This window comes from Dermacentor silvarum, chromosome 7, assembly GCF_013339745.2.
Source record: "Dermacentor silvarum isolate Dsil-2018 chromosome 7, BIME_Dsil_1.4, whole genome shotgun sequence".
Classification (NCBI taxonomy): domain Eukaryota; kingdom Metazoa; phylum Arthropoda; class Arachnida; order Ixodida; family Ixodidae; genus Dermacentor; species Dermacentor silvarum.
In genome coordinates this window covers 71,396,766-71,409,521 of record NC_051160.1, presented here as the reverse complement: position 1 = coordinate 71,409,521, position 12,756 = coordinate 71,396,766, and the positions used below count along the sequence as shown (strand labels likewise).

The following is a 12,756-nucleotide window of genomic DNA, read 5'->3' as shown; positions in this document are numbered from 1 at the left end:
ACTTACCACAGCTGCGAGCCAAAACCAGCACAACGCAGGGACGCATTTAATGCCCGGAAGGCTTCGCAACTCTATTCCGATTCGTGGAAAGTGAGGTCAGGTCTGTCGTAATGAGACATCGTTATTTAGGGACTGAGTGTTGCAAGAAACTAGCTAGCCTTCGGGATGAAGCATGTCGGAAATAAAAGCAAAGCGTGGCCCGAAGTGTTTGCCTAATGTCCTTGTGAGTGCGTTAAGAAGTATAGGTATGGGAAGCCTGAATGGATAGAGAAATGAACGAACAAACGACCTTCTAACACGCCATCTCAAACAACTCAAAAAGTACTCGGAACCTCATTTATGCAGCGTCCCCTTACTATACTTTATCTTTCGTTTCATCACCTGTCCTTGAGTTCTAGTTCTGCGGCACAATTGAAGGTGACGGCCACCACTCGCCGTTTTCTCCCTTTCTTATCCGCCGAAATCCTTCCCAAGTATTTAGCAAGAAAGATAATAGTGATCTTCCTTGGCACCGTACAGTCACTTCATTTTGCGCACTCAAGCACTACTATAAGCTATATCCCTCTTTTTAGACAGTCACATCTCGTGCGGTCAACGTAGCTGCTATTTTCTGCAGTTAAGCTTTAGAAGTAATTTGCAGCTTCACTCTTTTCACTCTTGTAATTTTCGCTGCAGCGCTTATCCCTGCGTCGTTGTAAATAAGTCGGCAATCACTCAACCGGTTTCGCAGACACGCAAACATGTTCTAACTTAAATAGGAACTGTAGGATGGGGTTCCATCTTGCAAGAGTGACCGTTTTCATACTCCTCCCAGGCATTTCTTTCTGTTTATGCAGTGTTCGATCTCCCATTCATCGTCTTTCTGTTCCCATTTCGCAATCTCTTATCAGGAGTTTGCTTCAGATGCCAATGCGAAGTGGTGGCGGTAACAGACTCAAACCTGCCTTGATTAAATTACATTCGATATATCCACCGCATACATTTACTTAGGCTTTAAGCATGAACCATTACCAGGGGTCACAAAGTTCTCTTTCAATAATCATAAACTGTACACGCAGCTTTCATGTCGCTCTTGGACGTATTTTTTTAGTTTTTATTTCTTTTTGTTCCTGAGTTCGCATGTTGTGATTTTCTTTGAGCCATTTAGCCTGGTTTTCTTCTTTCCCTGAGCACTGTAGCGTTGTTGAAGCTTTCTAACTTTCTTTATCAACTATATTCAGTGTAAAAGTTTTTCTCATCACACCATCTTGTACATAGAACACTTCAGAAATAAAGCAGACAAGTAATTTTTGTTGCATGACTGTTCCTTTCAGGCGTGCTTAGGCAATGGTTCGATTGCTCCGACATTACGAAAAAGCGCCAGTAGGATAAATGCGAGCTTATATTATTACTATCACGAAAGCTCAGGGCGTACGTGCAAAAAAAAAGAACTTACAGTACACCCACAATCTCGACACGCTATGAATGTGATGCACTACTTAACAAGACGGCACTTCCAAACCGTTCGGTTTACGGAGGCGTTTGCGTCAGCAAACTTAACTGCAGCGTGCCATTGAGAATAACGAACTCTACAATTTGGCCCCTCCAACAGAAAAGCACGCATGCCCTCGACCGGACATTTATTTCAGTGCTCACAAACGTGAGGTTCATCCAAAATCCTTCAAGTAAAATTTTTCATGTTAGATAATTAGGCAAAAAGAAACAATTTTGGGGCGAACATCTTGCAGTTATGGACTTTTGGTTAGCGTTCTCCTTGTTAAGTGACGCCGCCAGCAACAAAAGGCGAAGTCTAGAGTTTGACGAAAACTTGACTGGTCGAGATGATTCATAGTCAAAAATAAAAGTGGACGTGTGATAAAAAAAATGTGAGCTTATATTTTACAGCGAAGCTTTTTAGACGAGGGTCGTAGCCGTTTTCGCGTGGCGATGACAGTTGGCATGCGGCGTGCTAAATATAAAATGCGAAAGACGAATGAACAACGCAGCATGGGTTGGTTCCCTGGAGTGGCGGTATGACCAGAGCGCAGGCGACGTTATTACGTTATCAGTACTAACAGCCAGTAAAAAGACACCTATAGCTTGATCAGCATACTTACATATTCCAGTTCCATATAGCAGTCTTACATACTTGAAGGTGATACTTTTTTTTCTTTTGTGTTCAGTGTCCCCTTTTAACAGTGACTAACTAGAAGCCATACACAGTAGACATCGCTTACCAAACGCACACGCGACCAGTGGGAGGCCAAACTGACTAGCTAGGTCTCGCCTGGCGAGCGCAGACAGGTATGGCGGGCCCAGGAGACTGCTCAGGCGGCAGGAGTTCCTAGACCAAGCACCCCCCCCCCCCCCCCTGACACAGGCAGGAAGAAGCCTGCGGCCTTGTAGCGTAAAGCTATTCTCGCCTCTTTCTATTCCATATCTGCCACCATCCCTCCACGATTAGTCAAAACTTTTGTGAGCCACTCCCAATCGGCGTGTGTATCACGCGATGTCATGAAAACGCGAAAACTCCCCCATCTGATAGAGCCTGTACAAACTCGTTATGCATGGTTAGGCCAAACAAAACAAACAAATGTCACAGTTTCGCCCTAAGGGCGAAGCAATGAATGCGATAGCAACACAGCAATGCCATACGAAGTAAGGTGAGCGGCTTTGGTAGCAATATGAATTGTAGTAAACATGAGCTGATTAAGTAAGCAGGTGTGCTGCGCCGTAAGTAGACCGACATGAAGAGAGACTCGATGACCACGAGAAGGCGCCTGTGAAACGGTGGTGTTCATGAGAAGCGCTTCCCGTGGGCAGCGCGTGTGAAGGGACACACCTATAGCGCTGCACTGCCGATCCGGGCAGCATTGCATGTGTAGCGTGCGTTGGAAAATGTGGCCCGACTATTACTAACTGAATGAACAAGCGTGGTGTGAGCCCGCACAAACAAACATGAATAGATCACACTGAATGACTGCAGACAACGACTGTCAAAACGCTGGCAGCAAGCAGCGGGCGAAGGTACGTGCGGTCTATCGCTTCAACGGAAACTGAGCGGCGAATGCACGGCGCATAAAGGTCAGAGCCGTGCGGAGATAAGCGACAGTGCGAGCGAGCGACGAGCGCGGTTGCTGGCAGAGTAGAAGTGCGCCCCCCCCCCCCCCCCCCAGCTCCCTCCGGCGCTGGCTTCCCGCTTCCTTGCTTGCGCGTGGGAGATTGAGTGCGTGCGCTCTCCGTGATAGCGCGCGTCCCCGCACGCTTCCGCTCGGGCATACGGTGCGCGGCGAAGATTTTATCTATAGGGAACCTGACGGCGACGGCGACGACGACGCCGACGGCAGAAATCCGGTTGAAGTGTTCATATAATTGCTATCGCAATAAAATAATTATTTGCAATTCTACGCCTCGTCGCCATTAACCTTCCGCTATTGGTGAAAACTTTTCGGGCTGCACCCGCTCCGCCTATTATGCACTAATAATTACTGAAGGTTTCCCAAATTCACTTGGTCTTATTCACCGATGATGATGGTTTCTGTTTTAAAGCTTCATGCATGATGTCTCGGACAGCTTGTATGACAGGCTCTTGAAAGATCTCGCACTGCTCAGCAGCATCGCAGTCTCGAGTCAAGGACGACTCGACTTGCACTCGCAAAAGAAGGCTTGACTGGGCAAGCCAGATCACTACTTCTTTCCCGTGTTGATGCCCCTAACGCCGCAATGAGAATCTGTTGGCACCACATCTTACGACGCGGAAAATCTGTAGTCACGACGCTGAGCAAAGTATGCAATAGAGCTAAGGTAAACACCATAGCAAAAGTGATTACCAACGCGGTGGTAGATCAGCGTTCTTTGTGTTCTTTGCCTATTTTGTCTTCGTCTGCCTACACCTACCCTGCAACAACAAACCGGGAAAGAAATATATTATTTCCTCAAGTCGGAGAGCGGGCTTAAGCGTCGCAGCTATCCATCTCGAGTGAGCGGAGAAAGCAGGGCGTCTGCATTGAGAAAAACCAGATTTCCGAAGCAAGACGCGATGCACGTCCCAGCGCAATTCCTGATCTTCACCACGTTGAATTTTCTGCTGCGGTAAGTAAATGGTTTTTGTCGACACTATTTGGTATTTGTTATAGACGTTAAATTGTATGTCTATGCGAAAAGGGTATCCGCCGAAAATAATGAACAGAAGTGGTAAATTAGACATCGATTGTTTACGAGCATTTGCGTTAAAAGTTAGGGGGGGGGGGGGGCGAATATCAACTTTTTCGAGTACGTATCGAATACGAATAGCAGGTATCATATATCGAATCGAATACCGAATAGTCAAACGCTGACGCATGTACTTATAGCAGGAATAGTTATTTTGGCATATTTAGGCACCATGCTTGTATTGACTGCAGAAAAAAAAAGAGCCATCGATAACGTATAATTAGGATCATCTTCAAACGCAGGATCACTTATTGCCAATAAAAAAACTGCAGAAATAGCCTCTCTACATCGTCAGAGCCTAGTTCGTAGCAAGCTTTCAATGAAATAATGACGGCTGTATGATTATCTTTCCCAGAACGCGAAATCAGAAGTTGTTGAAAAAGATAAAAAACAAGCTACTCAAGGAATTGTGTGCCGCCGACAAGTAAAAGGGCCCCTTGCAAGGAAAAGTCTAGTTGTAGCGTAGAATAATAAACTGCTACATGACTAGACTGCAAGAAACACTAAAATACAGACTACAAGCAAAAATAACAGGTTGTTATTTAGGCTTCCACCGCGAAACCGTAAACAAAGCTTGGAGCACCTATTTTGTTACTGCGTTGCTTGAATTATTTTGTCGTTATTTTACTTTTGATAATTTGCAATACTTTGTGTATTAGAAGGAGAATACTAAATACACTTTAACAGTGAGTTGAGAAATATTTAGTTAGTTTCGATATTCGAAAATACCGAATAAATCATTTACGAATACGAATGCGAATAGTTGGTGTCTAATATTCGATTCGTATTTTTAAAATAATTAAAAGCCCCCGGAAAGCTTTCCAACCATTTCGCGTCATCACATTTTAATCAGTGAATAATTTATTGCTTGAGAAGGTGCAGGCGATCAAATAGTTGTCAACATTTTCATTTCCAACAAACTAGCTTTCCATTCAATCAAAGACTAGCTTTCTTACAAGAAACGGAGCTCAAGTAAAAAAAAAAAAGCAATTTTTCCAACCTCAAGGCAACAGTGTTTGAGTAGGCTCACGAGAACACAGTCAATGACATCGCACCAGATGAAGTCGTTGAATTTAGTCGTTTTATGACCCAAAAGTTGCAGGCACTTTCTCTGTTGCCTTTCTGTATTAGTGTGCTCGTTTTATCCCTTCCTTTCTAAAGAGTAGACAGTCTTTGTAACCTTCTCGGTGGTAGTCTCCAACCTGCTCCTTCCCTGTTTCCATCTCTGTACATTGTATGGTTTTCATATAAAATAATAAGAATTACGGCACAACTCATCTCACGATGACTGTTGACGGTAATGCGAATAGCATGAATGAATTATGGGGTTTTACGTGCCAAAACCACGATCTGATTATGAGGCACGCCGTATTGGGGGACTCCGGAAATTTGGACCACCTGGGGTTCCTTAAGATGCACCTAAATCTAAGTACACGGGTGTTTTCGCATTTCGCCCCCATCGAAATGCGGCCACTGGGGCCGGGATTCGATCCCACGACCTCGTGCTCAGCAGGCCAACACCATAGCCACTGAGCAACCACGGCGGGTAGCATTCGAGCAATGTAGCCACCGGCCGTATTCCCGAAGTAACGCTTAATTAACACGTGTAGTGGTAATTCTGGGACTTTCGTTGCTTCAGCTGTATGCCACAAGAATCAATTTCGTCCGACTTTACTATGGCACTCGCTTACCAAGATCGGCCATGAGCATGGCGGCATCACAACCGGCTGTATGACGCCGACGCTGTAACGTTGGATTGGCGAAGAAGCAATGATATCCTGGAACGACAAATGCGGCGCACGACGATGGCACGACGACCATGAGATGTCCATTTTAACAGCGGAGCTGTTCTTAGTCGACCCTTCGCCGTCTGTCCGCCGTCACGCAGGTCGCGTGACCAGGAGAGGATGAGAGCCGCGCTGGGGAAACCCAGGTCACGCGACCAGCAGAGGAGGAGAGGCGTGCTGGGGGAGGAGGCGACCAATCAGAGGGCACGCACTGGCGGGAGGAGGCGACCAATGAGAGGCCGCGCTGGGCGCGAGGAGGAGAGGCGATTGGTATAAGAGAAGGTGTTCCTGTGCGCGTGCGCCCTTTCGGATAACCAATGCGCATAGCAGCACCAATGAGGCAACCCACAGAGCTGCTGCCGACGCCTTCCGCGTTTCCCTGCATTCGCACACACACACGTTTCCCCTGCAGGGAAACGTGTTTCTGTGTGCGTGTGTGTGTGCGTGTGTGTGTGTGTGTGTGTGTGTGTGTGTGTGCGTGCGTGTGTATGTGTGTTTGCTCGCGCACACACATACGTGTGTGTGTGTGTGTTACGCCGACCCAGTCACCCACGTTGTCTATCTGCACAAACAAGCTTCGCTTGTGCCACTAGGTATCTCTGCTCCTGGTCGTGACCCGTTTTAGTCGCTTCGTCGTTGTCATTTCAGCTTCATCTGATTGTCGTCACATTGTCGCTGTCATGCCTTCTACTCCAACCCAGGGGTCCAACTTTGTCTAATAGCTTGGAGCACCAGGTTGGGGTCATGGTGCCGTTTGTGTCGTTGCATCATCATATTATTCCAGCTTTGTCATCGCACTCTTGCCATGCCGTCGTCAAAACGCCTTTGTTGGCACATAGTCAGCTTCAGTAAAATTATCCCATTGTCGTGATGCCTCCTTCGTCGTTCCGTCGACGGCAGTCTTTCATATTCATTGTATTGAAATCATACTGTCGTCAATCAATCGTGATTGGGCCGCCCTTGTCATACCGTCATCGTCAGACAGCTTCTATCATGCATTTATTGTCTGACCGCAGTCGTGGTCGTGCCATCGCCGTTCACTTCACCTTCATAATCCGACTCTCGTCATACAATCGTCGTCATACGGGTTTCGCGATGCAGTCATTATCGCGGCACTCTCATCGTACACCTGTCGACGTTTCATTGTCCTCATGTCATTTTAATGTCATCGTCATCACTTCGTCATCGCCACTTCGTAATCGTAATAAAGCCGTCGTCATGCCTTTGTTGTCATACCGCCATCGGGATGCCGTCGCGGTCGTTTCTTCGTCATCATTTTAACTTCGACATTCGACTCTCGTCATGCGTCCGTCGTCATACCGTAGTCGTCGTGCCCCGTCGTCCCGTTGTCGTTTCGGCCCTTCACCATCACAACAAATGGAGGATATACGTTCCCGTTGAGTGCTGAATGCAGGCAGTTTTCCTTTCATTAAAGATTCCTTACTCGTACCGCACACTCTAAGTTCACCAAGGTCTTCTCCACTGGTAGCGTACGGTTCATTCCACACTTCCCAGGCATTGTGTGGCTGTTCGTCGGAGCGGATCACACTGATGAGGGACAAGTTGTTGTCGAACCACAAACGCTTGCGTTCGATGTCTCGAGCTTGCTCGGTGGCGTGGTTAGCAGCATCCGCCCGCCATTGCTGCTTGCGATTCTTCAAAATGAAATTGCTTCAAAGTTAAATCTGTCCGTCACGTAAGACAATGAGTGGCTCATACCCCCTTAAGCAATGGCTCATACCCCCGTAAACGCGGCCTCCCCATTACGACGACCGAAGAGAAGTGAAATTCTACGTTGGAACCATGACCGGCACCGGAGCCAGCTGTGGAAGAAGATGACGACGAATGCGGGATCAATGACACGAGCGCGTTCACGCGGTTGCGCCGAGAGGCACCAACGTGCCAACTGTGGAAGAACACAACGATGCTCGAGCCATTGGCTGATGATGGTAGTTTCTGCGAATCGACACGAGCGTTCAGGCTAGACATAAACAAGCTTCGCTTGTAAAACCACTACACGTGTTAAATAAACGTGACTTCAGGAATACGATCTCTCGCTCAATACTGTGGCAGTCACCGTGAGATGAGTTCTGCCGTAATTTTTTCAGAATTATTTTTCTCGTGTACAGCAATTATACAATGTTAATAAAAAAAACTAAATTGAATGGTGAATGACCTGAAAATCTAGAAAGCTATATAGATGACTGACAATCAGCAATCTTTGGTCAAGGGAAGCCAATGACAGCTGGAGCCAACGATTTGACAAATCTCTTTCTCAGAACCATCGCTCATAGCTTAAGGCTGGTTTTGATCGCACGCTGCTCATCATTTCAAGTATCAATTTCCGGTGAACCCTACTACAACAACTGCGCGCTTCTCGTTCTCGTAAACGCGTACAAGGCGCGTTTTAGAACTCAAGTGAAGGCTGTGAGAAAGAACGTAACATCTGAATTCAGGTAGCCAGTCCGAAGGTAGCCACTCCCCAAATAACAAAACAAATAGTGATACCATTGTCGAGAGTAAGCTTTAGCTGGGCTTCTTCCATTGGCAAGTACGCTGTCTGAGAAAATGTAAAACGCGGAGTTTCTCTTAACAGGCGAGCGTTGAAGCTTGAACAGAGAAATTTGTTAAACTAAAGATAAAACGAAGCGAAAAGAAATCGATGAGACAAAAAGTCTGCTTGAATATTTTATGTATGTGTAGAAACTAAACAAGTTAAAAATATCTTAAAATGCTCACTTGCCAAACTTATTACCCCTTAACAATTGTACATAACGCAATGGCGGGTAGACAAAGTATTTACTTACCAATAAAATGGGCCGCAATGTGTAGAGAACAAACGTTTTCAAAAGCAGCGGAAGTTAATCAAGACCAAAAAATTGTAGGCTATTGGCCTTTTAATTGCGTTAAAATATTTCACAAGTGCGCTTTACACATCTGCGACGTTCGCTCTAACGTCAGAGTTAAAACTCTAGCATTTGTTTCTCTTGTTTTTTTTTTCTTTTCAATAAATAAATATGCAATATTTTTCACTGTCCTCCTGTTGTACCGAATGGAACATCGTCTCAGTCTTCTGCGAAGAGCTGACCCTCAAGCCTGGCTGTACGAGAGAAATGCTGACCGCTTGCGGCTCTGACTTCCTCGTGTACAACAACGTCACCAGTCTGCCGGAAGACGGAAAGGAGTTTGAAGAGAACTGCGTGTAAGTGCCAAAGGAAGCGTCAGTCTCGTTTCTTTTCGACGTGACCAGGCTCATCGTGCCATTATTACTTTTCTAAAATATTATGTCTTGACTTTCCGTCTATAGAGTAGTATCAGTTTTTTTTTTTTTTTTTTGCAAATGAAGAGACCACTGACGCGATTTCGATGTGTATAAGCACTGTTTAAATGCCTAACATGCAGTGTTCTTTTTATCTGATCCTACAGCGGTACACCACTTTTTGTCACAGTTTTACTTTAGCCTTTGTGATCTGTCATCTTGTCCTTCGCGCTGTCCTTCCGTATTCCTATCCTTCTTTTCTACGTTCCAGACTCTTCCTTCCTGAAAAGTGAACAGGCATTGAACACTATCCGGTGGCTCCTTACCTTATTTGTTATTTATCTCAGTTGTATGTTTTCAATAATCAATCAAATCATCAATCAATCATATGCAAACTATAGTGCTCGGGAAGAGCTACGGAGCCCTCGTACTGGTGCACTGAAGCAGTAATACGAAGAAAAAATTTTCGAGGAAGACATATGTGGGAGGCAAAACAAAGAAACGAATATGGAAACGGAAAACTATGAGGCAGGCGCAAACGGGAGTTAATCATACAACATGATTGTCTACATTATTGTCTTTATTACAACGAGGCCCGTCAGAAAATGTGGAATGTTGCTTGGTATACTTTTGCGGCACGAAAAATAATACGTGACTAAGAAGCTTTGGGTAACGTAGAATGCCATGGACAACCTCATAGAGGAACAAAGGGTCTGACTTTATGCGTCTTGATTTTAGAGGTGTGAGTGTAGGTATACTTGAGAGGGCTGGACTATGGTCTCTAGAACGGCAAAAGCGGTGTTTGCAAAATGATATCACTTTATTTTGGACGCGTTCAATTGGGTGAGAATTAGATTTGGACCTTCAGCCCCAAGCTATAGAGGCATACTCAAGTAGTGGAAAGCGCACAGTAGAATACAACTTCACAGAAGCAACAGGGAAGTGGAAGTCATGCGTTATACGCCAAATAATACCAAGATCGTGAAGGGAAGGTTGCTTCGCATATTTAGCGCGTGAGGAGAAGCTTACAGTTTTGTTGAAATAACACCAATATCGTTCATTTCGTCGACCCTGGGCAGTGGAGCACCCGGAAGGGTGCCTAGAAATTGCTCATGGTGAGTTTTCCACGTGTATAACCTAATACCATATACTTCGAAGCATTTAAGAGTGGCTTATTGTTTTGTGCACCAGTTTGAGAGTGAAAAAATGTTTTTGGGAGGTCAATGCAGTCCTGAAGGCAAGCCGTCCGGTCTGAACAGGCCCGCGGGCTCGCCGCCTCGTTGAAAATCCGCTTGGCCCTTTAGACGCCCCGCTTTCAGTGACAGCGTGCTTTAACTGTATCAAGTGGGCTTCAGGGCGAGTCCTTGCTTACTGTTTCCTGCGCTACGTGCAATTTGCAATCGGGCCTGCAGGTTCCTGCAGATGCAGATCTCCTGTTCCCTGGAATTCGCGAAAACGTGCTTGGACGGCATTCCGCGAGTGGCTATCACTATAGGCCTGCAAGCCATGGAAGAGGAATACGAGGCCATCTGCACGGAAGGCACTGAATATTTTTTTTTCTCGCGCTTGGGCTGCCCCCCCCCCCCCCCCCCCCCGGTTTGTCTCGCGTACCACACTTGGGGAGTTTAACGACAGCGCGAATACACCACCATCCTTCTCGCCTCAGCCTCGCACGATTTCCCTCACACTTACTGCATATGGTGCCAAAGATGTGATTTTATCGCAGTTGGACTTTATACTTGAACATCACGGCGACAGCGACGACGACAGCAGAAATTCGCCTAGAGTGTTCCTACAGTTGCTATCGCAATAAAAGAAAGAGCAAGGTGGTAGATCTCAAGGACTAAGGTAAACCAAAAACAAAAGATAGAATACGGCTGTACAAAAAGATAAGATCACTCGGATCGCACTAATTAAGGATGTATAAAAAATTGAAATATTACCCCACGTGTTTCCACACAGAACTTAAAGCTTAAAGAGTATTAGTACAGAAAATATAGAGTGCAACAGAAACAACAGTGCAAAAATTGTATACGGTAAAGCGCATAGATTAATCTGCACGCTGAACAGAGGTCGAGTACACAATTAAAACAAAATAATTAACAGTGTGAGAGTGCAGGAAAATAAGGACACAACAACTTAAGGACAGTAAGCTGCATAAGTATTTCGCTAGGTGCCTGCATGAAACGTGAACGCCTATATATCAAGTTTTCTCGCTTCTTTGTTGTGTGACCACTCACGAGAGATTTAGTAATCTCTCGAGACATTCTGAAGGCTTCTTTTTTTTTTATTGGCCCCAGGTTTCAAATGTAAGGTCATGTAAAACGCGCATACCTGAATGTAATGAATGGGAAATTTGGCGGTGCATACTTAATCCTTACCTTTCTCGTGTTCGGCGCAGATTACCGCAAGAGCATCGCGTGCATGAACAAAGCCGGCAAAGGTCTCAACCAGTGTCAAGCCAAGATGCGCGACAACATGGAGATCGGGGCCGTGGCTGCGCCTCGGGGCAAGAACATTGCCTACGCCTGCTGGTGAGCATTCATGGTCCGTAGCCGACGACATTCGTCGCAACGAACGCTGCAGGAGACCTAACCAGTATAGCTGACCGACGTCGTAGTGTTTTTTTCATTGGCGGAGCTCACGAATTCACTTTGTTTTTGTTTTGTTTTTGTTTTTTTAGGTGCAGGCGGCTTCGAAAGTTTTTTTCCGTATGGGCATAGTGTACGAGCACCATGAAAACGGTCAATTTCAGCATAGTTAGTGCGTGCAAAGTTTCGAGAAATAGACCGCAGTGTTGGCCTGCATACTACATCACACTGACAAGGAGCGTAGCAAGAGGTCAATTGCTTCTTAGTCACAACCATGTGAAGCTAACAGACAATGCAGCCTAGGAAAAACATAGGGGAATTAACGTGTGGTCTTTAATTGAAATGTACAAATAACAAGGAAGAAGGAAGTGAAAGCCATCTTGCCGCCGGTGGGAGCTGAACATACATCTTCCGCCGCATTACGCGTGCATTCATCTACCATATGCACCCTGAAGTCCGTGCTAAATTAAGGTAATGGTGCCCATAGTTTCACACCTTCATAGCAGTTTTGTGAATATGAAGCGGAATTGGAGCAGCTCCGAGCAATCCGTCGTCGTGCCGAGCGATGCTATAGGCGCACCAAGTCTATCTACCACTTGAGGGAGGCAGACGTCTTCAGAAGAAGATTCAGCGTCGAATCAATGCACTCCAGTTTCTCAGATGGAAGTCTTTGTAAGTCGCTTGATCCACCCAATCCTCTATCACAAATATGGTGAATTGTCCGTGGCCTACGCACATTGCCACAGCAGCATCTTCCCTTCAAGTGCCTTGTTCTCCTCCACCAAGGTCGTCGCGAAATGGAAGTAGCAGAAGACTTCTGCAAGAGGGTTGCCGGTAAAGGTTACCGGTAAGAGTTACCGGTAAGCGTTCACATCTAGGAAACTCGCCGATGTCACGAGATTCCCGGATAGACAATTTGTTCTCTGTA

At 45.9% G+C, this 12,756-nt stretch overlaps 1 protein-coding gene across 1 annotated transcript; it reads left to right on the top strand.

The window, feature by feature from the left end:
- The first annotated feature begins 8,966 nt into the window (after positions 1–8,966).
- Positions 8,967–11,775, top strand: LOC119459570 (uncharacterized). The gene is made up of 3 exons (XM_049671525.1): positions 8,967–9,180; positions 10,650–10,801; positions 11,639–11,775. The coding sequence occupies exons 1-3, from the start codon at positions 8,996–8,998 to the stop codon at positions 11,773–11,775; spliced, it is 474 nt and encodes a 157-aa protein (XP_049527482.1). The 5' UTR covers positions 8,967–8,995.
- Positions 11,776–12,756: the final 981 nt, after the last annotated feature.